At 40.0% G+C, this 23,694-nt stretch overlaps 1 protein-coding gene across 1 annotated transcript in view; it reads right to left on the reverse strand.

The window, feature by feature from the left end:
- muc3a (mucin 3A, cell surface associated) overlaps window positions 1-23,694 on the reverse strand; it is a 104,115-nt gene that overhangs the window by 15,347 nt on the left and 65,074 nt on the right. Inside the window, exons 2-3 of the mRNA XM_039749657.1 lie at window positions 19,232-19,290; window positions 11,145-11,338 (exon numbers count right to left, since the gene is read on the reverse strand). Of these exons, the coding sequence (XP_039605591.1) occupies window positions 11,145-11,338; window positions 19,232-19,290 (253 nt within the window). The remainder of the gene's footprint in view (window positions 1-11,144; window positions 11,339-19,231; window positions 19,291-23,694) is intronic.

Consider the following 23,694-nt stretch of genomic DNA (forward strand, 5'->3'; position numbering starts at 1 on the left):
TAGTGGTGAAACTGCCCAGAAGATGGGGGCTGAGTGAGAAAGAGAGGTTAGCTGACGTCACCAGGAAGTGCTTGTAGAACCTACAGGCTGTCCCTGGTTCTCACTGGAATAGAAGTGCTTCTGAGGGCCCTTGTAATCCAGACTGTGACAATGCGGGTTCACTGCATGCTCCTATCGTCTGTCTGGGAGCCCTTGAACCCTGCACCGTCGGTAATGTTACCGATGAGCATGGCCATGAGGCACAACAAATGGAGCAAAGGGATGGTGTAAAAAGTGTAAAGTGCTTTTATTAAAAACAACAACAACAAAACAAAGTCCAAATTAAAAAGTTCAGTGATTCAAATCATTAAATAAATAATCCGTAAAAGCAGTTGTGAAGTGGAGGTTAAAAAAAACACAGAAGAAAAAAACAATCCATTAAAACGACAATAAAGTTAAAACAATGCTGGAAGCAGTCCTTTTAAAAAAAATCCAAAGCCCGGCGTCGTTTACCTGGCGGCTCCCCTGCTTCTCCCATCAGGCTTCTCAACAGGAGGGTCACCCTACCAGCAGCTAGCCTTCTCTCCACTCTACTGGTCTGGTGGCTTCCCAATCCCTGGCTTCGGTTGCACTCTCTAGACCGAGACTTGGCTTCCCTAATGACCAGGATGCTCACTCCAGGGAATTCACCGCCCAAGCCTCCCGACTCCCGCTGCCTTCTCGGCCTTACGCAGTCGGCCGTCCTACTACCGGTCACTCACGTTCCTCCATAAAATGTTCCACGGGAGCGACCACTTCCAACTGCCCTAGGTGATGGCCAAACACCCCTGCTAGGTCTCACTTGGCAGCTGCCTGCCTGCAAGCCCTCGCTCGCAACGTCTCTCTCTCTCTCTCTCTCTCTCCCTCCCTCCATGCTGCTCTCCTACAACCTCCGTCTTTCTTTTTCATTCCTTTTTTCTTCTCCCCTAGCCGCCTCACGCTTCTGTTTATGAGGAGGACGTGGCAGCTGTGGCAATCAGCAGCTCCCGGAAACAATTATGGATGTGGACGATTTCCCACCTGTGCACTTAAGCAAGACTCGCCCGCACCGCAAATCACCCCAGGAACCACTTCAGCCACGCATCACCATGCCCCCTCGCTAAGACGCGAGTGCGGTGATTATTTATTTTAAAAAATGGCCCTTTTGACATGAGTTCTGGACCCGCTATACCACACAGACATTGTTAAAAAAATACAATATTTTCATGCAATGTATCTATAACTAAATTTACATTTTTGTGTCTACTGTTTTCTCACGTCTGTGTATCTTACTCAATCATTGCAAATCAGACTGGCATTTGTTCTTAATGTATATTTTTGTATATTTTTCTTTTAGGTGTTGATGGTGTATAGTTCTTATTGTTAAAGTTTGCATGTAAATCAGAGGATGATTTTTTACAAGCAAGTATCTACAGTGGTGTGAAAAACTATTTGCCCCCTTCCTGATTTCTTATTCTTTTGCATGTTTGTCACACAAAATGTTTCTGATCATCAAACACATTTAACCATTAGTCAAATATAACACAAGTAAACACAAAATGCAGTTTTTAAATGATGGTTTTTATTATTTAGGGGAGAAAAATCCAAACCTACATGGCCCTGTGTGAAAAAGTAATTGCCCCCTTGTTAAAAAATAACCTAACTGTGGTGTATCACACCTGAATTCAATTTCCGTAGCCACCTCCAGGCCTGATTACTGCCACACCTGTTTCAATCAGGAAATCACTTAAATAGGAGCTGCCTGACACAGAGAAGTAGACCAAAAGCACCTCAAAAGCTAGACATCATACCAAGATCCAGAGAAATTCAGGAACAAATGAGAACAGAAGTAACTGAGATCTATCAGTCTGGTAAAGGTTATAAAGCCATTTCTAAAGCTTTGGGGCTCCAGCGAACCACAGTGAGAGCCATTATCAACAAATGGCAAAAACATGGAACAGTGGTGAACCTTCCCAGGAGTGGCTGGCCGACCAAAATTACCCCAAGAGCACAGAGACGACACATCCGAGAGGTCACAAAAGACCCCAGGACAACGTCTAAAGAACTGCATGCCTCACTTGCCTCAATTAAGGTCAGTGTTCACGACTCCACCATAAGAAAGAGACTGGGCAAAACGGCCTGCATGGCAGATTTCCAAGACGCAAACCACTGTTAAGCAAAAATAACATTAGGGCTCGTCTCAATTTTGCTAAGAAACATCTCAATGATTGCCGAGACTTTTGGGAAAATACCTTGTGGACTGATGAGACAAAAGTTGAACTTTTTGGAAGGCAAATGTCCCGTTACATCATAAAAGGAACACAGAAAATGTTGTTCAGATGATGTTCAGAAAAAGAACATCATACCAACAGTAAAATATGGTGGTGGTAGTGTGATGGTCAGGGGTTGTTTTGCTGCTTCAGGACCTGGAAGGCTTGCTGTGATAGATGGAACCATGAATTCTACTGTCTACCAAAAAATCCTGAAGGAGAATGTCCGGCCATCTGTTCGTCAACTCAAGCTGAAGCGATCTTGGGTGCTGCAACAGGACAATGACCCAAAACACACCAGCAAATCCACCTCTGAATGGCTGAAGAAAAACAAAATGAAGACTTTGGAGTGGCCTAGTCAAAGTCCTGACCTGAATCCAATTGAGATGCTATGGCATGACCTTAAAAAGGCGGTTCATGCTAGAAAATCCTCAAATAAAGCTGAATTACAACAATTCTGCAAAGATGAGTGGGCCAAAATTCCTCCAGAGCGCTGTAAAAGACTCATTGCAAGTTATCGCAAACGCTTGATTGCAGTTATTGCTGCTAAGGGTGGCCCAACCAGTTATTAGGTTCAGGGGGCAATTACTTTTTCACACAGGGCCATGTAGGTTTGGATTTTTTTTTCTCCCTAAATATTTAAAAACCATTATTTAAAAACTGCATTTTGTGTTTACTTGTGTTATATTTGACTAATGGTTAAATGTGTTTGATGATCAGAAACATTTTGTGTGACAAACATGGAAAAGAATAAGAAATCAGGAAGGGGGCAAATAGTTTTTTACACCACTGTATTTTTCAGCTCTTAGTTAAGTTACTATTGTTGTATCTAAAGGTTTTGGCACTTATTCTTTTTTACATTGTGATGTGTGAGTCCCTGTCTTGCACCCCGCAACACCAGGCTGAGTCTTGGTACTTTAGCCAAACCAGCTTTATTCAACTTGAAACAGGAACAGTACGGTTATTTATTGTAGCGGGATCTACCTCTCTCCTATGCGCAGACACAGCAATCAGGCAGGGTCATGACCAGGTTAATAGCCAAATGATCCTGTTCCCTGCATTTATAGTATGCCTTGCATCACCCATCGATGGCTGGTGCTCATAGCGTGACCGCGATCTTTTAGAATTTGTTTTATTTGTAATATCTGGAAAAAATTTGGAATTAACTTGCTTAGAGACCTTTATATAGACAACGTCTTTGCATCCTATGAACAATTACGTTCCAAATTTAACATTCCAGCTACAAATTTCTTTCACTATCTTCAAATCAGGAACTTTGTTAAACAGAACCTTCCAGATTTTCCTCATCTTGCACCCTCATCCACGCTGGAAAAATTATTGCTCAATTTCAAGGAGTTAGACTCCATCTCTACAATATATAAAATCCTTTTACAATCCCTTCCTTTCAAAGATCCAAGAGGACACTGGGAAAATGACCTCTCAATTAATATATCAGAAAAGGAGTGGAAAGTAGCAATGCAGAGAATTCACTCAAGCTCCATATGCAAAGCATACAATTATACAACTCAAAATTATATATCGAGCACATCTGTCTCGACTAAAACTCTCCAAAATGTTTCCAGGGCATGATCCAACCTGCGAACGTTGCAACCAAGCCCCAGCCTCACTAGGTCACATGTTCTGGGCCTGCTCCAAATTAACATTATTCTGGACAAAAATTTTAATTACCTCTCAGACAGTCTTGGACTCACAATCCCTCCTAACCCATTAACAGCTGTGTTTGGGGTTCTTCCAGAGGGTCTTAAAGTGGAGAAAGACAAACAAATTGTGATTGCATTCACTACACTGTTGGCACGCAGACTTATTCTGATAAACTGGAAGAACCCAAACTCTCCTCTTTTAAGTCAGTGGGAAACTGATGTGTTATATTATTTAAAATTGGAAAAATCAAATACTCAGTTAGAGGATCTGTGCAGACTTTTTCAAAACATGGCAGGATCTAATCAGTAATATTTTAAAATAAGTTTATAAAGTACAGAGAATTTGTTGATTTAGGTATTTTTAAAAGCCTTAAATTTTACACCGTTTGGCTTGCTCTCTCTCTCAAGGGTGGGGATCGATCTGTTCTTAGCATAATTCTTTTTTTTTGTAAAACTTGATTGCTATGTATTGATTGTAATAAAATTAATAAATAAATAAATAAAAAAAAAAAAAAAAGAATTTGTTTTTGCGGTGAGCTGCTACAGCGCTGGGAGCTGTATAAAAGTATAGTTTGTTTCTCCAGCGACTGATATGCTGTATTCCAAAGATGCAGCGATCACGCTTCAGGACACTCTTCAGCATGTCGTCCCGTTGGGGGAATCTCCAAAAGTGTTTAGAAACCTTACAATATATACAAATATACATATAGGTCTAGCTTAGACTGAGCCAACCTAATTCCGAAGGTTAAATGGAAATGTAATAATTTACTTCATCAGTTAAAACTACATAATAAACAAGAATAGTTTCATCAGACATTCATAATATTAAAATGTGTTCTTTGTTTCCAATATGTAAAGTCTAAATATTCTTGATTGTAGTAAAAACTTGAAAATTTTCACCTTCTGATAGAGGTCCGTGCAGGGTGTTATGGCTTTGCAGCCTCTTCTATAATGATGCAATCTCAAGTCAACCCTGTTGATACAACCTTGCGCAATCCTTAATGATGTACTCACATTCTGTCCTTAGCAGTACAATCCCATTCCATACTCAATGATGGAATCTCACTCCATTGTCTCACACTGAGCCTTTAAAGGCATTGGCTCCTTTCTCTCTTTGCTACTCTTAACAGTTTGGCTCTGGTTGTTGGCCTTCCTCTCTTTCTCATGGGTAGGGGTTGATTTGATTTTAGTTTTGTTTGACTTGATTGTATAGAATGTTAATAAATTCAGTAAATAAAAAAAGCATTGGCTTTTACTAATGTGATGTAGTTTTCTTCCAGCTATCTATACTGAACCTTCAAAAAGCATAGCTTGTAAGTAAATTGACAGCATTATTATCATTAATGTTTGAACCTTGGTATAATGTATGTATATATGTTTATGTCTTTGCATATGTTTTTGTATTAAAGTAGCACAGCCAAATCAATACTTAGGTTAGGTGGTTATACATACTGCTAGTTTTAAAAGAAATGGGTATGTGATTGATTCCTCTTATTTGATACATTTTAGTTCATCTGTAGTGAGTGAACTTCCTTTGCAATGCTACTTCAAGCTCATTTGGTTTTATATATGTTCTCACAGTTTTACAATATTGGTGATTCAATACAGAACAAGACTTTCAGTTATAGTTTGTTCATTTTGTTTCAGAGCTTGTCACTATATTTAGCTATGTGTCAAACTGTGCAAGCTCTGAAATAGTGGGTGCAGAATACAGGGCCAGATCCCTAATAAAGAATGAAAAATAACATCAAATTCATAATCACTGACCTTGAAATAGTCCAAAATGATACCCCACATGCTTAATATTTGTAATTTGTATTTTAAACCTTGTGGGAGTCACTCTTAGACAGCTAGGACCACTGGTAAAGAATCAGATATCAAAAATATTATATTCATGATCAGGAACCTCGAAACAAAATGATGCTCCCCATGCTAATATTACTGCTATGAAAAAGAGTAACTTTGACTACTTGTATCCCATTAGGGGGGGAACCCCTGGGGTCAGTCAATGTGGAATGTTCAACTTCAAGTCCTATTGATTTTTGGTGAAGGCACCCATTGATTTAGTCTTTATGATAACTGTATAATTTCCTGCACAAAATTTTGTCCAAAATAACCTAAAAATGAAGGTTTTTCAGGTTCAATGTCTTACATAAATATACATCAACAAGTTGAACAGTATATACTGTTTGGGGGGTTTTCTCATACCAGTAAGTCAGGAGGCACTGAATAAAAAAAATACTGAAATGCTTTCAGAAGTAACTCTTGTGAACACACTATGGCTATACTGTAATCCCCTGCTCTGTTGCGGTTCAGCTATCGCGCCCCTGCTACATCGCGGATTTATTAATACTATTCACTAAGGGGCTCTGCCCCCTGCTCGCCCACCCCCTCGTTTGGTTTACCGGATAAACAAATTTAAAGAGATTGTTATTTTTATGGGAATTGTTACATATGCAATGTTTTCATTTTTACTTTAAAACTTTTGTAAAAACAATATTGGTCCTTTATTTCCTGCCCCAGGCGCAGTTAAACCCCTTTCTCGCGGCACTTATAACGCTCCCCGCGTTGTGAAGGGGGGGCTTCTGAACGCACGTTAAGCAGAAGTGGATAGATCAGCTACTGGCTTTGTGCTGCTTCTGCCAAGATTGCTGTTCTGTTTGCTCTGTGCGTTCTGAAGGAGGACAAGGGTTTGCAATTTCAGGTGTGACAGCTGAACGCACGCTAAGGAGAGTGTTTGGATCAGATCACGATCGAATCGCTCAAACCCCTCCCCCTTTAATCCCTCCCTCCCCAATGCACACTAAGGAGAAGTGGACCTTGTACTGGCTCTGTGCTGTGTCTGCCAAGATGCTTTTTCAGCTTGTCGCTCTGTGTGTCAATCATTTAAAAGCCTGTACAGCAGCTCTTATCCTGTCTCACTGCCTTGTCTTACGTGAAGTTAAAATATTTTATAATAGATGTTACTTATATCGTTAGCCCGACATCCACATATCATATGTGTTTTAATAAGTTTACATGTGTTTAAAGTGTGTGGGAAGGGTATTTTAAGACTTAAACTATAAAAAAAAATGTGGTCTTTCTATATCGCGGATTTTCACCTATCGCGGGTGTGTCTGGAACGTACCTTCCGCGATAGGCGGGGGATTACTGTAACTGATGTCAACCAGGGGATGATGCTGTCATCTAATGCCTCTGTTCTACCTGCCTCATCAGAAAGAATGATTGACTGACATTCTTCTGTCACTTCTGTTTTCAGTTTTACCGAACCTGTCTCTTCCTCTGAGTTTCCTATTTAAGCTGCCATCTTGGAACAGTCAGACAATGACTGTCTGGAGATGACTTGTCTCATCCTTTTATTGTCAAAACTTTATCACAATATATGGAGATCACTTTGCTGCCCCAAACGTTTATGATCTTTTTGGTCCATTCTTTTATCAGAGATTAATTAATGAAAGCTCAGAAACATATTCTAACTTAAAAGTGGCGTGTGAATAATGAACAATATAAAAACATATTATTTCCCTCCTAAATAAGAAATGCACTACTTTTCACAGATTATAGTGACTATAGTAACATGGTTGTATCAAAGAACCAATAGTTACTACCAAGGTTTTTCTTTATGGTAATAGTCATAAAATAAGTACACTACCTCCATCAAAAGGTTTTGGAGGCTGCCTCTGTATAACAAGAGAGCAATGGACAAACCACTCTCCAGGATCATGCATGTCCATATTAGAAGAGTTCAATGCTAATGCAAGTTCTTGTTGTAGGTGTGGATGTTGGAACTCAGTTGCAAGATGGCCTGCTTTATCACCTCCTGTCCGAGTACATGGTATTTTTAGAGATTTTCAGTCATAGTTTTCATTTACATATTCTTGACGCATTGAGGACAGTTGCAGTGCATGCCAGTGAACCTCACTCATGTAATGAGGAAAAAATTTGAGTGTTTTTGCCTTAATGGGAGTGGTAGCATGCTTTAGTGCAGTGAGAATACCTTGCTAAGAAACTGCAAGGTTAGAATGTAACATTTCTGTAAATTATAAGGTTAAAATGTAATGTCTTTGTAAATTGTATCCTACCAGATATAAAGAATGGAATGCTAAACATTGTTAAACTGCACATGCACAGTTTGGACTTTGACCCTTGTGGCGGACGGCCAGGGCCCATGCCTGGCCAGGGTGCCCCTTTGACAGTGGGTCTGGGGGAGCAGCCATGAGATGCACACTACGTCCCCCAGAACGCATGGTGGCAGCCCTCCTGGGTTACATTGGGGCCACAGGACTGGGACTTCAGGGCTCAGCGGACACCTGGAGCTGCATGGCTTAACGAATCCGTGTGGGCTGAAATGCAGCCACACCCGGAAGTGCAGCCTGAATTAGGTTAATTATCACCTGAAGCACTTCCGGGTGGGCTATAAGAAGAGCTTGCAACCACTACTCGAGGAGCCAGAGTCGGGAGGAGAGGGACAAAGATGCCTGGGAGGAGTGGAGGAAGAAGAAAGTGATTTTTTTGGGTGTTTTCATTTCTGTGTGTTTTGGGGACTGTGTAAGGCCTGTGGGGCACGGGGAAGGCATGCCCCATGGCTGAAGAATACAAAAATAAGTATTTTTGTTCATTTTCACCTGTGCCTCCGTTGTCAGTCTGTGCCAGGTCGGCACCAACCAAGCGCTTTTTCCATACCCTTTAACATAAAGAAGATAAAGTAGACAGCCTATAATCAGCAAATAAGTAAATCAATGAAGCATTGAGCAGTGTGATTTGATTCTTTCAGAAGAATATCAGTAAATCAGTAAATTGTTAACTATATCATGCGTTGTATAAGCCTATTCTGAATTGTATTTTGTGCCTCAGTTCATGGACTATCCCACCTGCTACACAGCTGGCCACAGTGATGCTTCATTCTCCTGAGAGTCTGTCTGACTTTCTTCCATAGTAGTGTGACACCTGAGGGCTCAGTCATAGTGCTCTGTGACTGGACGTGACAAAAACAGATTTGATTTTGTCACTGGCCACAGAGGTGAGCTCCTGTGTGTGCAAGAATTGACAAATTGTGAACGGAGACAATGCAGCCTCAAGGGAAGACGAAAAAGATGTTATGGACTTTGCAAATAGAACAGTGGCTTGACTGTACAGCGTCTTTTTTTATTGTAATACAACAGAATGGAAAAGGGAAGAAAAGACTGGCTGAGATGCAGCTGAACTCACCACATCTGGAAAACAATTGTATGGCTATACTGGCACTGTTAAGCAGCACAGTAATTGACTGTCAATATGAGATAACCTTGTGATATTTTGAAAATTTGAAACTGTGCAGTGTGTTGCAAGCCTTAATTATAATTTCAGTTATACAGTTTTCTAGTGATATAAGGCTGATGAGCTTCTTTGGCAACTCACTCCATAGACACACTTATTTCAATGGCCTTATTTAGTGTTAGTGCATCTTCAGCTAACAGACTCGTTTATATAGCCCCTCGCCTCAGCCTACACTCAGGTCTGTCTCTAACTATGTCCTTTAACAAGGCATTCAAGACTTAGTACTCAGCTAGTCTTTCAAAGGCAGTTGTTACAGACTTCACCTTCCTGTAGATTACTTTTACAAAAACAAAAGTAATAATTATGTGCTTTGGTGAGAAATGTGCTGTAAGGTTTGGCTATAATATTTGCATAGGATTTGAAACTGGGCATTCCTGGTCGCACTTTGAAATAAAATAAATTTAACGTTTTTGCTCTAATCATAATAAAAATGTTGGCACAAATTCCTCCTCTGCAATGCTATTTGCCAAAACTAAGCAATCAAAACGCTCAGTGTAAAAGTATGCCACTGCTCAGTACTTTTATCACAAGGTGCATTTCTGTCAATATTTACTACCAATAAATTTACGGTAAGGAAACAAACAACTAAACGTGTATGCATGGGAGTGTGTGTGTCTGTCTGTCTGTTCGGCCCAGAAATGCAAGGCTGCTACAGCTTGAAGCTCAGACAGCCGGCAAGGCAGCCCCAAGTTAACAAGTCGGAAGAAGAAAGCAACTCTGTTGCCAAAGTAAAACCGCTGAGAAATGAGAGAATCTCTTATGCAATCGAGACAAGCACATCGGCAAAACGGTATCCCTTTTACACTTCCTCCCGCTGCTAATACCCTAGCGAGTTGAGTACGTTGGCAAAATGAATCCTCCTAGGTGAGAGACGCCCAGAGTATTTCCTTTCAACTACCTGACATCTCTACATTTCATTTTTTTTCCTGAAGATTTCAATAGTTTCTAGGACCCAGAGCTTTTTACAGCACAAGCTTACACGGCTAGTATCAGTATAATTTTCTCTTATACTGCTGTAAGCACAAATTAACAAAGACACTGCAGCATCTATTAATTTTTTATGCAAACATAAAAAGTGATTCTTTGAAACGTCAACATATCTCAAAATGCAAAGTGACATTTATGTTAGGTGTCAGTAAAGAACAATCAATACACATTTCTCTCTGCTGGATTCAATTGTTATTTGGTCTCCAGTTGCTTCAAATTTACACTCCTTGGCAGCTCCTGATTTATTGAACTGGTTTGCCATTTTGACCTAAGTAGGGAAATTGAGATCACCGAGAAATAAATTTTGAAAGACACATCAGAAAATTATGTGAATTATCAATTACCGTGCTGTCTGTTGGTTTAACCTGCACACAAAAAACAATTTTTAAAAAGTTTTTGCTTAGGTTAACCAGAAAAATGTTTCTTTTGTGCTATTGAATTCCTGTTGTTTGAACAAGAAAGGCATTCTCTTACACGATTATGTGTTTCAGAGAAAAAAAAAACCTTTGATATTATAATGGAAACTTGGCAACAACCTTACTAATGTGTCTCAAAGACTCTGCTCTGAAAGGGTGTTTTTTTTCTGTAAAGCTCTCTGCTATAAAAATAGGAGAATACCTGCTTTATCACATGACAATTACACAACAAATGATGTGTAAACAAGCACCTCCTAAAGGAACATTTTAACATCCTGTTTTTGAAAATTTTAGCACAGCTGTCATACTTTGCTAATTAATTGTGATATAAAACTTAACAGTTTGCTGTTAGAAGCCCAAATCCTTTGTCATTGTTTTCTGGATGTGCATATTGCACTGTACACCATGCTAGGGCAGTGCAAGCCGTTTTATTTCTATGAAGCTGCCGTATCTGCAAGCACAAATAATGTGTTTCAAGCCCTTCAATGAAATCTTACCAGGCAATGAAAGTAGATGTTCTAGCTGGGATGTTTGTAAGGAGTTTGTCTGCCAGAGAAGATAAGCATTTTCACAGGCTACTGACTCATTAAGGCTTTTTTCAATGTCCACCAGAACTGTATTATACTCAGCACCTGATGCAGTATTGTTCACCTGGAACAAGACATCATGGTTGACAATAATACTGCCGTTCCTGGGAAGGTAAAAGAAAACATATTTTTAATAATTTAATACCTTTCAGATGACCTGTGTTTTGTGGAATTTAAGCTTCCAGCATAATTTAAAAATAAATAACAAAAAAGTCATATACAGTGATTTGAAGTAAATAGAAATGTTCTAACCAAAGGTTTTTAACTTCCACATTCACAATTAGACCTACATGTTCCAGTTTGTGGTTGCCAAATCCAACAACAGTGCCCTGGATGATATGCCATCAAGTTCACATTAGGGTAATAAACTTAACAAATACCTTTGGATTGTGGGGGGAAACAGTATCAACACAGGGAGACCATACAAAGTCCTCACAGGGTGCTGAAGCCAGAGATTGGTCTCTCCTGGGAATGAGTAGATAACAGCAGTACCCGCTGCTTCATCTATTACTAATCAGTACGACCATCAATATGGCTAAAAAAATTAGACGTTTCTAAAAAAAATTACAAACATTAGGAGACCATTCAGCCCAACAAAGTTAAAACAGAACAATTTTCACAGGAACAAGCCATTCAGTCCACCAAAACTTGCTAATATATTTACTAACTTCTCCAAAATAACATCAAGTTGAGTCTTGAAGGACTCTAAAGTGCTACATTCTACCACACTATTTAGTAATTTATTTTCTGTGTTTATACTTCTATGTGTGAAGAAAGAATTTAACATTGTGCGAAATTTACCCTTAATGAGTTTTAATCTGTGTCCCAGTGTTTGTGTTGAAGAACTCTTTATAAAGAACACTGCTGGCCATTGAAATGATTACGTTCATCTGAAACTTCTAGTATGGATAGGTCATGGCTGTGTGTGAGTAAGATTACAAGTGAAGCACATATACAAATGATATGTGTAAGTTATGTCGCATGGATTTTCCTACAGTGTGCATAAAAGATGCCTGTAAAGGAAACCTTATTGTGTGACTGCTGACGGTAACTGTGCACTATTAGGGACCAAAAATGCCCTGTCAAAGAGGATAACAGCTATAGGTAGAGCTTTCAAATATTAAGTGCTAGAGAATTGTGGGTAGGTGGATTATACTTCCTGTATACCAAGGAATCCTTTATATTGGTGCAAAATTGGGTGGTCCACAACCCAATACAAAGAGCTGATGTCTCTAGAATCATTTCTCCACATGGCTTATTTTTGTCTATTTGGGATAGCTTGTTTACAGGATCTGTGAAATTTTGCACTGATTGTGAAACAATGAGAGTTTACTCCATTCTGAACATTTTATTATGTATTGTTACTATGTACTTAGATTCTTAATGGGCTTTGTGAAATAAAAAAAAACAACAAAACAGAGAACAAGCTAGTACTAAGGTTGATTTCTCAGAACATTCTAGTAGTAAGTAGAAGTTTCCTGAACAATCTACTATTAAGTAGGAATTTCAAAAACATTACCGTAGTAAGTTTCTATCTGACCTGAAAAAAGAAAAGGAGGTGCATAGAACGGAGTGGCCACTGTTACCAGACATTCCTCAAAGTCTGAAATTGACAAATGTATCTGAACATCTGAAGTTAGAGGATCTGATAACAGATGTCCTAATAGAAAGAGGCAAAGAAAAGCTTCACAAGAAATCACCAGAAGAATGGACAGGTGATCCTATGTTCTGCGAATGTTGTGAACGTTTGGTATGCATGGCATTAAGAGATGATACAGATGAAAAAGGAACAAGTCTAATCAAAACATACAATGACATACTCACAAGGGAGAAGCAACAGAAACAGTTTTTTCTTCGACTGTTCACAAACCATTGCAAGAATTTTACAACTTCATTAAAGACAGTGCAGTTCGATAGATAGATAGATGGATATATACTTTATTAATCCCAAGGGGAAATTCACATACTGCAGCAGCAGCATATTGATAAAGAACAATATTAAATTAAGGAGTGATAACAATGAAAGTACAGTGCATCCGGATGTATTCATAGTGCATCACTTTTTCATTTTCATTAAATTCATTTTGTTCCCTCAGAATTCTACACACAACACCCCATAATGACAACGTGAAAAAAGTTTACTTGAGGTTTTTGCAAATTTATTAAAAATAAAAAAAACTTAGAAATCACATGTACATAAGTATTCACAGCCTTTGCCAAGAAGCTCAAATTTGAGCCCAGGTGCATCCTGATTCCCCTGATCATCCTTGAGATGTTTCTGCAGCTTAATTGGAGTCCACCTGTGGTAAATTCAGTTGATTGGACATGATTTGGAAAGGCACACACCTGTCAATATAAGGTCCCACAGTTGACAGTTCATTTCTGAGCACAAACCAAGCATGAAGTCAAAGGAATTGTCTCGAGACACATATCTGGGGAAGGTTACAGAAAAATGACTGCTGCTTTGAAGGTCCCAATGAGCACAGTGGCCTCCATCATCTGGATGGAGAAGTGGAAATGGAAGAAGTTCGAAACCACCAGGACTCTTCCTAGAGCTGGCCGGCCATCTAAACTGAGTGATCAGGGGAGAAGGGCCTTAGTCAGGGAGGTGACCAAGAATCTGATGGTCACTCTGTCAGAGCTCCAGAGGTCCTCTGTGGAGAGAGGAGAACCTTCCAGAAGGACAACCATCTCTGCAGCAATCCACCAATCAGGCCTGTTTGGTAGAGTGGCCAGACGGAAGCCACTCCTTAGTAAAAGGCACATGGCAGCCCGCCAGGAGTTTGCCAAAAGGCACCTGAAGGACTCTCAGACCGTGAGAAACTAAATTCTCTGGTCTGATGAGACAAAGATTGAACTCTTTGGTGTGAATGCCAGGTGTCACATTTGGAGGAAACCAGGCACTGCTCATCACCAGGCCAATACAATCCCTACAGTGAAGCATGGTGATGGCAGCATCATGCTATGGGGATGTTTTTCAGCGGCAGGAACTGGGAGACTAGTCAGGATAAAGGGAAAGATGACTGCAGCAATGAACAGAAACATGGATGAAAACCTGCTCCAGAACGCTCTTCACCTCAGACTGGGGCGACGGTTCATCTTTCAGCAGGACAACGACCCTAAGCACACAGCCAAGATATCAAAGGAGTGGCATCAGGAGAACTCTGTGAATGTCCTTGAGTGGCCCAGCCAGAGCCCAGACTTGAATCTGATTGAACATCTCTGGAGAGATCTTAAAATGGTTGTGCACCGACGCTTCCCATCCAACCTGATGGAGTTTGAGAGTTGCTGCAAAGAGGAATGGGCGAAACTGGCCAAGGATAGGTGTGCCAAGATTGTGGCATCATATTCAAAAAGACTTGAGGCTGTAATTACTGCCAAAGGTGCATCGACAAAGTATTGAGCAAAGGCTGTGAATACTTATGTACATGTGATTTCTCAGTCTTTTTATTTTTAATAAATTTGCAAAAACCTCAAGTAAACTTTTTTCATGTTGTCATTATGGGGTGTTGTGTGTAGAATTGTGAGGGAAAAAATGAATTTAATCCATTTTGGAATAAGGCTGTGACGTAACAAAATGTGGAAAAAGTGATGCGCTGCGAGTACTTTCCAGATGCACTGTATAACAGACAGACAATAATTTAGTATAATATTAACATTTATCCCCCGAGTGGAATTGAAGAGTCGCATAGTGTAGGGGAGGAACGATCTCCTCAGTTTGTCAGTGGAGCAGGACAGTGACAACAGTCTGTCACTGAAGCTGCTCCTCTGTCTGGAGATGATCCTGTTCAGTGGATGCAGTGGATTTTCCATTATTGACAAGAGCCTGCTCAGTGCCCGTCGCTCTGCCACGGATGTCAAACTGTCCAGCTCCGTGTCTACAATAGAGCCTGCCTTCCTCACCAGTTTGTCCAGGTGTGAGGCATCCCTCTTCTTTATGCTGCCTCCCTAGCACACCACCGAGTAGAAGAGGGAGCTCGCCACAACTGTCTGATAGATCATCTGCAGCATCTAATTGCATGTGTTGAGGGATGCCAGCCTTCTAAGTAAGTATAGTCGGCTTTGTCCTTTCTTACACAGAGCATCAGTATTGACAGTCCAGTCCAATTTATCATCCAGCTGTACTCCCAGGTATTTATAGGTCTGCACCCTCTGCACACAGTCACCTCTGATGATCACGGGGTCCATGAGGGACCTGGGCCTCCTAAAATCCACCACCAACTCCTTGGTTTTGCTGGTGTTCAGTGGTTTGAGTCGCACCATTTAACAAAGTCCTTGATTAGTTTCCTATACTCCTCCTCCTGCCCACTCCTGATGCAGCCCACGATAGCAGTGTCATCTGCAAACTTTTGCACGTGGCAGGACTCCGAGTTGTACTGGAAGTTCGATGTATATAGGCTGAACAGGACCGGAGAAAGTACAGTCCCCTGCGGCGCTCCTGTATTGCTGACCACAATGTCAGACCTGCAGTTCCCGAGACGCACATACTGAGGTCTGTCTTTAAGATAGTCCACAATCCATGCTACCAGGTATGAATCTACTCCCATCTCTGTCAACTTGTCCCTAAGGAGCAGAGATTGGATGGTGCTGAAGGCGCTAGAGAAGTCCAGAAACATATTTCTTACATCACCACTGCCTCTGTCCAAGTGGGAGATGGATCAATGTAGCATATAGATGATTGAATCCACCGCTCCCACCTTTTCCTGGTATGCAAACTGCAGAGGGTCAAGGGCATGGCGGACCTATGGCCTCAGGTGGTGAAGCAGCAGCCACTCCATGGTCTACATCACATGTGACGTCAGAGCGACAGGCCGGAAGTCGTTCAGCTCACTAGGACGTGATACCTTTGGGACTGGGTTAATGCAAGATGTTTTCCAAAGCCTCGGGACTCTCCCCTGTTCCAGGCTCAGGTTGAAGATGTGCTGTAGAGGACTCTCCAGCTCCAACGCACAGGCCTTCAGCAGTCGTGACAATACTCCATCTGGACCCACTGCTTTGCTAGCACAAAGTCTCCTCAGCTCTCTGCTTACCTGGGCTCCTGTAATTGTGGGTGGGGATGTTTCTCCTATGCTGGTATCAGCAGAAGGATGGGTGGAGGGTGCAGTAGTACTCCAAGGTGAGAGTGGGTTAGGGTGGTCAAACCTGTTGAAGAGGTTGTTCATCTGGTTTGCTGTCTCCACATCTCTCTCAATAGTGGAACCCCGCTTCGAGCTGCAGCCAGTGATGATCTTCATCCCATCCTACACTTCCTTCATGCTGTTATTCTGCAACTTCTGCTCCAGCTTTCTCCTGTACTGCTCCTTCGCCGCCCTCAGCTGGACTCGGAGTTCCTTCTGCACGCGCGTGAGCTCATGCTGATCACCGCCTTTAAAAGCCCTTCTCTTCTGGTTCAAAAGGCCCTTGATGTCACTTGTAATCCATGGCTTGTTGTTAGCATAGCAGCGTACTGTTCTTACTGGAACTACTATGTCCACACAGAAGTTGATGTAGTCAGTAGTGCAGCCAACAATCTCCTCAATGTTCTCACTATGTGACCCCTGCAGGATATCCCAGTCCATAATTCCAAAGCAGTCTCTCAGAGCCTGCTCTGCCTCAGGGGACCACTTCCTGAATGAGCATGTGGTTGTGGGTAGCTCCCTCTCTCTTGGTTTGTAGTGAGGCTGAAGCAGAACCAGGTTATGATCTGCTTTCCCAAGCGCAGGCAGCAGGGTGGCGCTGTATGCATCTTTAACGTTTGCATACAGTAGGTCGATAGTCCTATTTCCCCAGGTGTTACAATCCACATACTGGGAGAAGGCAGGTAATGTGTTGTCCAGCGTCACATGGTTAAAGTCTCCGGCTATTAACACAAGCGCCTCAGAGTGCTGTGTTTGTAATTTAGCAACAGCAGAATGGATTATGTCACCCGCTATCTCCGTGTCCACCTGAGGAGGGATGTAAACAATAACAACAATAACGTGTCCAAACTCTCTGGGAAAGTAATAAGGACACAAACTTACGGCCAACAGTTCGATGTCCCTGCAGCAAGTGGAGATTTTAACGTTTACATGTCCAGAGTTACACCACCTTGCATTGACATAGAGAGTGACTCCCCGTCCTTTCTGCTTCCCGCAGGTACTTGCGTCTGTGTCCGCTATAACTGTGCTAAACCTGGGTAGCTCCACGTTAGCATCTGGGATGTTAGTTGTTAGCCACGTTTCACTAAAACACAGCAAACTGCATTTTCTGTAAGTCCTGTCATTTTTCACCAGCACAGCCAGTTCGTCGATCTTATTTGGTAGTGAGTTCACATAATTTCCCAGGATCACAGAAGGCACCGAAGGTTTGTAGCGCCACTTTCTCGCTAGATGCTTGGCTTTTATCGTAGCACCAGCTCTGCTGCCCCAATAACGCCTTCTTACCTCGTCAGGTAAATAGGGAACCACACCGGCGCGGGCATTTGTTCTCACCATGTATTACTTCTTCAGTGGCCTGCATTGTTAGTAGTTTTGACCCCCATAAAGCACACATTGTGACACAGTCCAACAACGACAGGTGTTCCAAAGACCATCAGCAGTTACTGGGGAAACACTCTGTGCATGTGTAGAAGCTTTATAGCATGTCATTCCACAAATACACATCCAATACCTGTTTCTGTCCATGCCAGACTTTGTACAAGTGGTTATTTTTTCCTGTGGTTGATAGTGATAAGTCCACTACAAATCCTAGATACTTCTAATTTGGTGTGTTTTCAAGATTCAAACCTCCAATTGTGGCCTATATGTAATAATTTACATTTACTTACATTAATCCATCATCTGCCACAAGTCTACCCATGCCGCTCTATAATGATGTACCTAATTCTAGATTATCTGCCAATCCACCTAGTTTGCTATCATCTGCAAACTTCATCAGTTTGTTATTTATATTCCTATCTACATATTTTGTATATATAAAATAGCAGCAACCCTAGCACTGATCCCTGACAGTTCATTTGGGTATAAATAATCAGAGGACATACATGCACTCATCCATATTCAAAGGTATATCTGCTGTTATTGGAAATTATCCAGCAGTATTTTGTAACTAATGTGTTACAAATAAGAGCACAGAAAATTTGAGAGGCAGATCGGGAGATGGATGTAATCGAAACAGGTAAAAGTCAAAACTGGGAGACCAAAAGGAAACTTGAATTAGAGTAACAAATGTGAAATTAAAAAAACACGGCCAAAAATCCACACCAGAAAACACTAGAAAAAGGTTTAGAAATAATCAAGATTTGATGCAAAAGGACAACATTTCTCTCCTCAACCTCAGATGAGGAAGTGATCTAAGTGATACCCTGGGAGATAATGACCTCCACCCCTACAAACTGCTTCAGCATCCTAGCAATGGTTAGACAAAATGGTGGCATCCATCACAAAATGGTGTCTAACTCATTTCAAAATTAAAAAAAGGAAATCAAAATAAAACTTTGAATCAAATTACTGATTCTTACGAGTAAATCAGTTTCCTTGGTATTTAAAACCCCAAATAGAGTGTTTAACTAATCAACATACTTCTGTGATAGGCTGCAGGTTTCCAAGAATCTAATAGTCAAAAAAATGATTCAGGGAGTTTATAAAAAGAAAGTTGTGCAACATTTAATAGTGAAACCAGCCCCTAACATTAACATAGATTGAGATAGATACTCGTATAGGTTGGGAGCATGCACTGATACAGCTCGTCGTCGCAACCACCACACGACTTTCACCTCAAGATCCCAAATTAGGACCCAACAGCAGCCATGCAATGGGTTAACACCTCAGCACCACAAAAGTATGAATGAAGTGGAACAGTGTGTGGCTTTTTTACAGTGGCTGGAGTGCCAATCCTGCCATCAACACCCATGTTTTCCCATAACACTGGTAATATTTAATAAAAGTGAATTTGTATACTTTTCCATCCTTCACAGATTGCATAGATGATGGTTGATAACAGTTGAAAAGTCAGAAAATAGGCAAAAAGATAATAAATACCTGATGCTCCTTATTTTTACACCCAAGTAATGAGGAACACCTGCATATATCTTTCTCATCTGCAAATACAAATAGAGAATAAATTAATGCTTTTCATATCAAATCATATTTATATATGCTGTATCATTTATCAGTGTTAGGTAGAGTACCCCGTGTTTTTTTTCTGTCCTTCTGGCTATTGGACCTTATGGAATCATCTTTAGAGATTTAGAATATGATACTATATAAAGGACACTACCTGTCTACTAATTATAGATCTATGATGTGTAAGCTATTATTTACTTAGTATTATTTTACCTTAACTTTTAACTTAATTTGTTTCTCTTCTCTTGTTACTGTTTCTTTGACATCTTGTAGAGCACTTTCAGCTACATCTTGTTTATGAAAATGTGCTACAGAAATAAATATTTTGTTGTAAGGTAGTCAAATGCGCACTTGCGTAGTATAAAATTATTTATTACTTCAGTGTGTACACATTAATGGAAATCATTAGGGTCAGATGTTTCATTCCTTTGGTTAAGAATTAAACCTAACTTAGGCCAGACCAGCTCTGTAAACATCTGAGCTCCTTTATTTCTTAACCATTGGAATTAATTTGTTAGGAAATTGATTCTAGTGACACGTATTCCAGAAGTTTAAGAAGTTCATAAAAACCTAGAGAAAAGTTTCTGAAATCTATTAAAGGTCTCTAGAGCCATGTGTGGGTGGCTAGGAGGCTCCATAAAAACACTTTCAGAGCCATAATATCCAACAGGAGAACATTTTGAACAATAATCAATCTTCCCAAGAGCAGTCATCCTGCCAAAATCTGTCTGAGAGCAAAGAGGAACCCTAAACAATATTTAGGAATTGGCCAGCCTCATTCACATTGAATTTAACCATTGAGAAAAAATAGAGCCCTCACCACAGGGAGCAATGACCTTTTTGTGCAGGTCTGGTACTGAAAGTTGTTTAACCTTCTTAAACATTGTTAGTTATGAAAAAAAAGCAACCCATGAAAGTAAAGTGAATCCATGCCAGTAGAATTGTTGGTATTGCGTTTGGATATGACATGCAAGGTCTCCTATCGGTAGATTTCATATTTGAGCAGCAGACATTTGTGTAGAATATTTAGAAAGGCCAGGCAAAAGGAATAGGCATATTTGTAGGTAGTGTCTTTTTGTGCAACGTCTAAATATTAACCATCAAAATTGATAAAACTGACTGAAAAAAAAAGTCAAAAGGAGAATCTTTTTTTTTTTTAAATCGCATAATTCTGTATCTTTGACAACAATTTTCCTTTAAAGGCTAATATTTTAGGAATCTGTGCAATGCAAGCAGTGTCTTATATGTCATGGATGTTATGTTACAGTCACATGACATGTGCAGAATGTGCCTAGTAACCACACAGCATCATAGCAACCAGACACAAAATGGTGTTGCAATGCCCATAGAAATGAAAATTCAAAAAAGAGATCTCTTTAATATCTTTTTGGTTTTCTCCTAGACAACAATAAAATCAGACATAAATAAAATGGAGACATGTCATGTTTAACGGTTGTTCAAACGTATATAAGTGTCATTATTTCAGGATTCTTTGCAGGACCTGAACGACTTGCCATCATTAAAGAAATCAAGAACTCTTTTTCCTGCCTGGTAGATACCACACCTCTCGTCTATGGGCTGAAGCTAAAGTAAACTTGTGATGTGTAGGAAGATACTTATTTAAAAATGAGTCTTCATCAGAATAGTTGAAGAAAATAAATTATTGACTGTTCCAGTGGGCTAGTCAAAAAGATTTACACCCTTTTGAAATATAATGGCAGCAGCTGAATGAGCTGTTCGTGCATGAAAACCATAAATCTTATTGAGCTGAACAGGTTCTGCAATTAAGGCTGGGCTAAAATTAATCAACAAATGCTGGGAGTGTTTGATAAATAACTGGAGGAAACAACTGAAATAGTTATATCCGCTAAAGCAGGTGTAACCTGTTATTGAATTCAAACAATGTCTTTTTTCACGTGGATCAGTGAGTGTTCAAATAAATAACATACAGAAGGTATCAAATGTTTCATTTACATTGTTTCAACCCCTGAAGGAACCACACAGAACACCAGGTTAGTTTTTCATGGATGCCGGAGCTCCTTACTATAATTATGCAATAGCAGTAGAGTGTTGTACCGTGTTAGCCAAAGATTGATACAGGAGAAAGTAGGGTGAAATTTTATTGGCTAACTAAATCGATTATAAATGCAAGCTTTCGAGGCAGCTAGGGCCCCTTCGTCAGGCAAGGTGTAACAAAGAAACTGAAAAATAATTATGCAATTATGTAATGTAGGACACACCATTAAAACAAGAAAATGGCAAGTGCTTATGGTTTCCCTCACTGCTGTGGCTAGCAATGTTTTTCAATTATTTGTCATGGTTATGTCTCCAGTATTCTCCTTTAATATAAGGTTAACTTATGAATGACAGTATGACACTATTTATTGTGAATTGTATGCAGGGGCGGAGTGGCCATCGGAAACACCGGGAGATTGTGTACAGCAGTTCAACTCATAAACAGCTGCACACTCACAGATTTGTAGAAAATTCACAAAAAGATGACCCCTTCCCCAGTGGTATAACCCAGGTTTGCGTGCAGGTATCCATTCTAGGGTAAATAGAGCCGACCATTCCCCAAATGGCACAACCCTGCACGTGAACAATGAAACTGTCCATCCCTCCATGCATTTTCTTAACCTGGGCACTCACTGCATTTAACCAGTTTTCAGTAGACACTTGAGGTAAAAGAAAAAAAAAAATTGCTGAGAAAGCATGTATTAAGCAAAAAAGGCGCTGGGGAGGATGCAGTGTAATGTACGGAAATTTCAGCTTCATTTAGAACAGAAGAAAGAAGTTTTCATTAACTTTACAACTCTGCATTGGTTCACAACTTCAGTATCACTAGATGATGGCAAAGTAGCTGGATAACTACAGTAGCAAATATGATTGGCCCAAATCTATTATTTGGCTAAAATGCGCTTAGTTTCTAACATTATTAACCAAAATATGAGGGATATTAACATGCCAAGTCAAGCTGACATTGAAGTTCAGAGCTTCAAGTGATGCCACTGTTAATGTCACCTCAACAATGAGTGCAGTTATAACTTTTTTGTGTGAGATTTAGAATATAGGGCATGTGTAGCCCATTAAGAAAGGGAAAATGTTTAATGAAATTATTATGTGAATATCAAGCAACCAAAACTCTACCTGCTATGAATGCCCAGAGGGAGCAAAACAATGCAGTGTATGTCTGTTCTGCTCCAGCTAACAGCTACAGAGACTCAATCCACTGATGCTGATGAGGCAGGAGCAACATTGTGGTGCTGTGTTGTGATGATAGGATGTAGGTCTGTTGGTATTTTTCAGAATTACAAAAAATTATATAGCTTGTGTGAAACATAATTATGAATGCACGATATTGAGAAAATATCTATGAAAATATATCTCTCTATTATAAAAGAAAATCTAAGATGAGACAAGACTATTGCCAAGAGATTTTTTCAAGTCCTGCCCTCCTCTCAACCATTTTCAACCACGTTCACGGTCCTCTCACCTCTCATTCATGTGAATGCTTTTGTCAGAAACAGTTCCTGTGCTCTCAGCTCTTATAAATTTTTACGTTTTCCTCACTTTAAGTTCCCAATAAAAGAAGACTTATTATGTCCAAATCTTATTCAAGAATTTCATCCTGAAAGGTTATCAACAGAAGAAATGAGTACACGGAAAATCCTACCACCGAGAAACGATGAAGTCAAACGAATTAATGTGAAAATTATTAAAAGCGCATCATTAGAATATGCTGAAACTGTTGGTGGTGATGGTGCAGAAGATGAAAACATCAACTTACAATATCCCGTAGAATATCTACAACCTTTAACACCGGCCGAATTACTGCTGAAAGAAGGATGTATCGTAATGTTATTGCATAATTTATGTATGAGTCATGGGCTATGCAATAGGACAATATTAGTTGTATTCAAAATTGGTCAAACAGTTCTGACATGTAAAATTTTAACAGGCGACAAGAAAGGTAATGTAGTTCATCTTCCGCAGATAACATTAGACACCGAAGGAGATCTTGATATGCCATTCATATTAAAATGTTTACAGTTTCCTGTTAGAATAGCTTTTACTATGACAATTAACAAATCACAGGGACAAACATTTGAAAATGTCAGTTTATTTATTAGAGAGAAAAAACAATATTCACTCACGGGCAGTTATATGTTGCATTGTCACAATGTAAGTCCAAACACAGAAATCAAAATTCAAGGAGATATTGACGAAAAGTTCATTTCAAATTTTCTTTTTACTGAAGTTTTGCAGTAAAATTGTGTGTTAATTTCAAAGCCAAACAGAACGAAAATGTATAATGCAATGAACACCTCTAATGCAACATGAAATATAATTTTCTTTCAATTTATTACGTTGTGCTATTT

The sequence above is a fragment of the Polypterus senegalus genome, chromosome 3 (assembly GCF_016835505.1).
Source record: "Polypterus senegalus isolate Bchr_013 chromosome 3, ASM1683550v1, whole genome shotgun sequence".
Lineage (NCBI taxonomy): Eukaryota > Metazoa > Chordata > Cladistia > Polypteriformes > Polypteridae > Polypterus > Polypterus senegalus.